The sequence below is a fragment of the Etheostoma cragini genome, chromosome 7 (assembly GCF_013103735.1).
Source record: "Etheostoma cragini isolate CJK2018 chromosome 7, CSU_Ecrag_1.0, whole genome shotgun sequence".
NCBI lineage: Eukaryota > Metazoa > Chordata > Actinopteri > Perciformes > Percidae > Etheostoma > Etheostoma cragini.
Genome location: NC_048413.1, coordinates 27547957 through 27549183, shown reverse-complemented (window position 1 = coordinate 27549183; position 1227 = coordinate 27547957). Strand labels below are relative to the sequence as shown.

The 1227-nt window shown below is 49.3% G+C and overlaps 1 protein-coding gene across 1 annotated transcript in view; it reads right to left on the bottom strand.

Moving 5' to 3' along the window:
- LOC117947588 (synaptophysin-like) overlaps positions 1 to 1227 on the bottom strand; it is a 14225-nt gene that overhangs the window by 11223 nt on the left and 1775 nt on the right. Inside the window, exon 2 of the mRNA XM_034876659.1 lies at positions 568 to 633. Coding sequence (XP_034732550.1) covers positions 568 to 633 — 66 coding nt within the window. The remainder of the gene's footprint in view (positions 1 to 567; positions 634 to 1227) is intronic.

Sequence of the window (1227 nt, the reverse complement as noted above, 5' to 3'; positions counted from 1 at the left end):
CCCCATACCCCACTTGAGAGCGCAGGTCACAATCTTCCAAGAGGAGCGAGAACAAGGTGCGCCATTTAAAACAACTACCTTTTTTTTAAATAATTGGGCATGGGACACAAGCTCGGGCCTGATCACGATGTAGCTGGCCACCTTCGATCAGTGTCTAGTGTTGAAAGGCCGAAACACCCCCTGATTTAAAGGTAAACCACTGATGATGTGTCCCGAAATTTACAACTTTCCACAAAATTCAGCTCTCATGCCCCTCTCAACATCAAGGCAAACCTCATGTTCAGACCATCTATTGGCACAGTGGACAGTTAACCATCCGGTCCCGTGTTTGATAATTCAATTCATATATATATATATGTGTAATAGCTCACGTTACTGTATTGTGTCAACCAGGGGCGTCGGACTGGGTACCGAGTACCCTGAGGGCCCAAAAAGATGCTAGAAGGAACATCTGTGGTAAGGGGGTCCGTAGAAAACTCCTTTCTCCAGGGCCCAGGATGCGGGGGCCACGCCCCGGGTGTCAGCAGGTCACTTTATTCATGTGTGTGGCGTTTGAAATGAACTCACCCATTGTAAGACCTTAATGAAGCCCAGAGGAACCTTCAGCACCCGGAACTGGCCCTGGGCCACCAGCTGCAGACAGAGAGAAACCAAACACACATGAGTTCAGCTTTGATCCATTCATGAGATCACAAAGCTCTTGTCCAATCAGCACTCACGATATAGTCTAAATATAAAGACTTTATTCAACGCTTTTTGAAACAAAGGTGTAAAGGTTGAACCAGGATGAACCATCTGTAGAGAGAGAGAGAATACTAAAATGTTAGCTTAAAGGGGAACTGTAGGGTCTAAATTATAGAGTGTGGTCTAAAACCTTCTCCATCTGTTTCTGGAAAGTGCCCTGAAGTAACTTCTGTTAGGAGTGTTTTCCCTCGTTTTGGGGAAGATTTGTGCTACGCCCTGCTACACCCTTCAGTACCCTGCTACACCCTTCAGCCTCCTGCTACGCCCTGTAGAGCCCTGCAGTACCCTGCAGAGCCCTGCTACACCATGCAGTACCCTGCTACGCCCTTCAGCACCCTGCTACGCCCTGCAGTACCCTGCTACACCCTGCAGTACCCTGCTATACCCTGCAGTAGCCTGCTACGCCCTGCAGTACCCTGCAGCACCCTGCTACACCCTGCAGTACCCTGCTACACCCTGCAGTACCCTGCTACACCCTGCAGT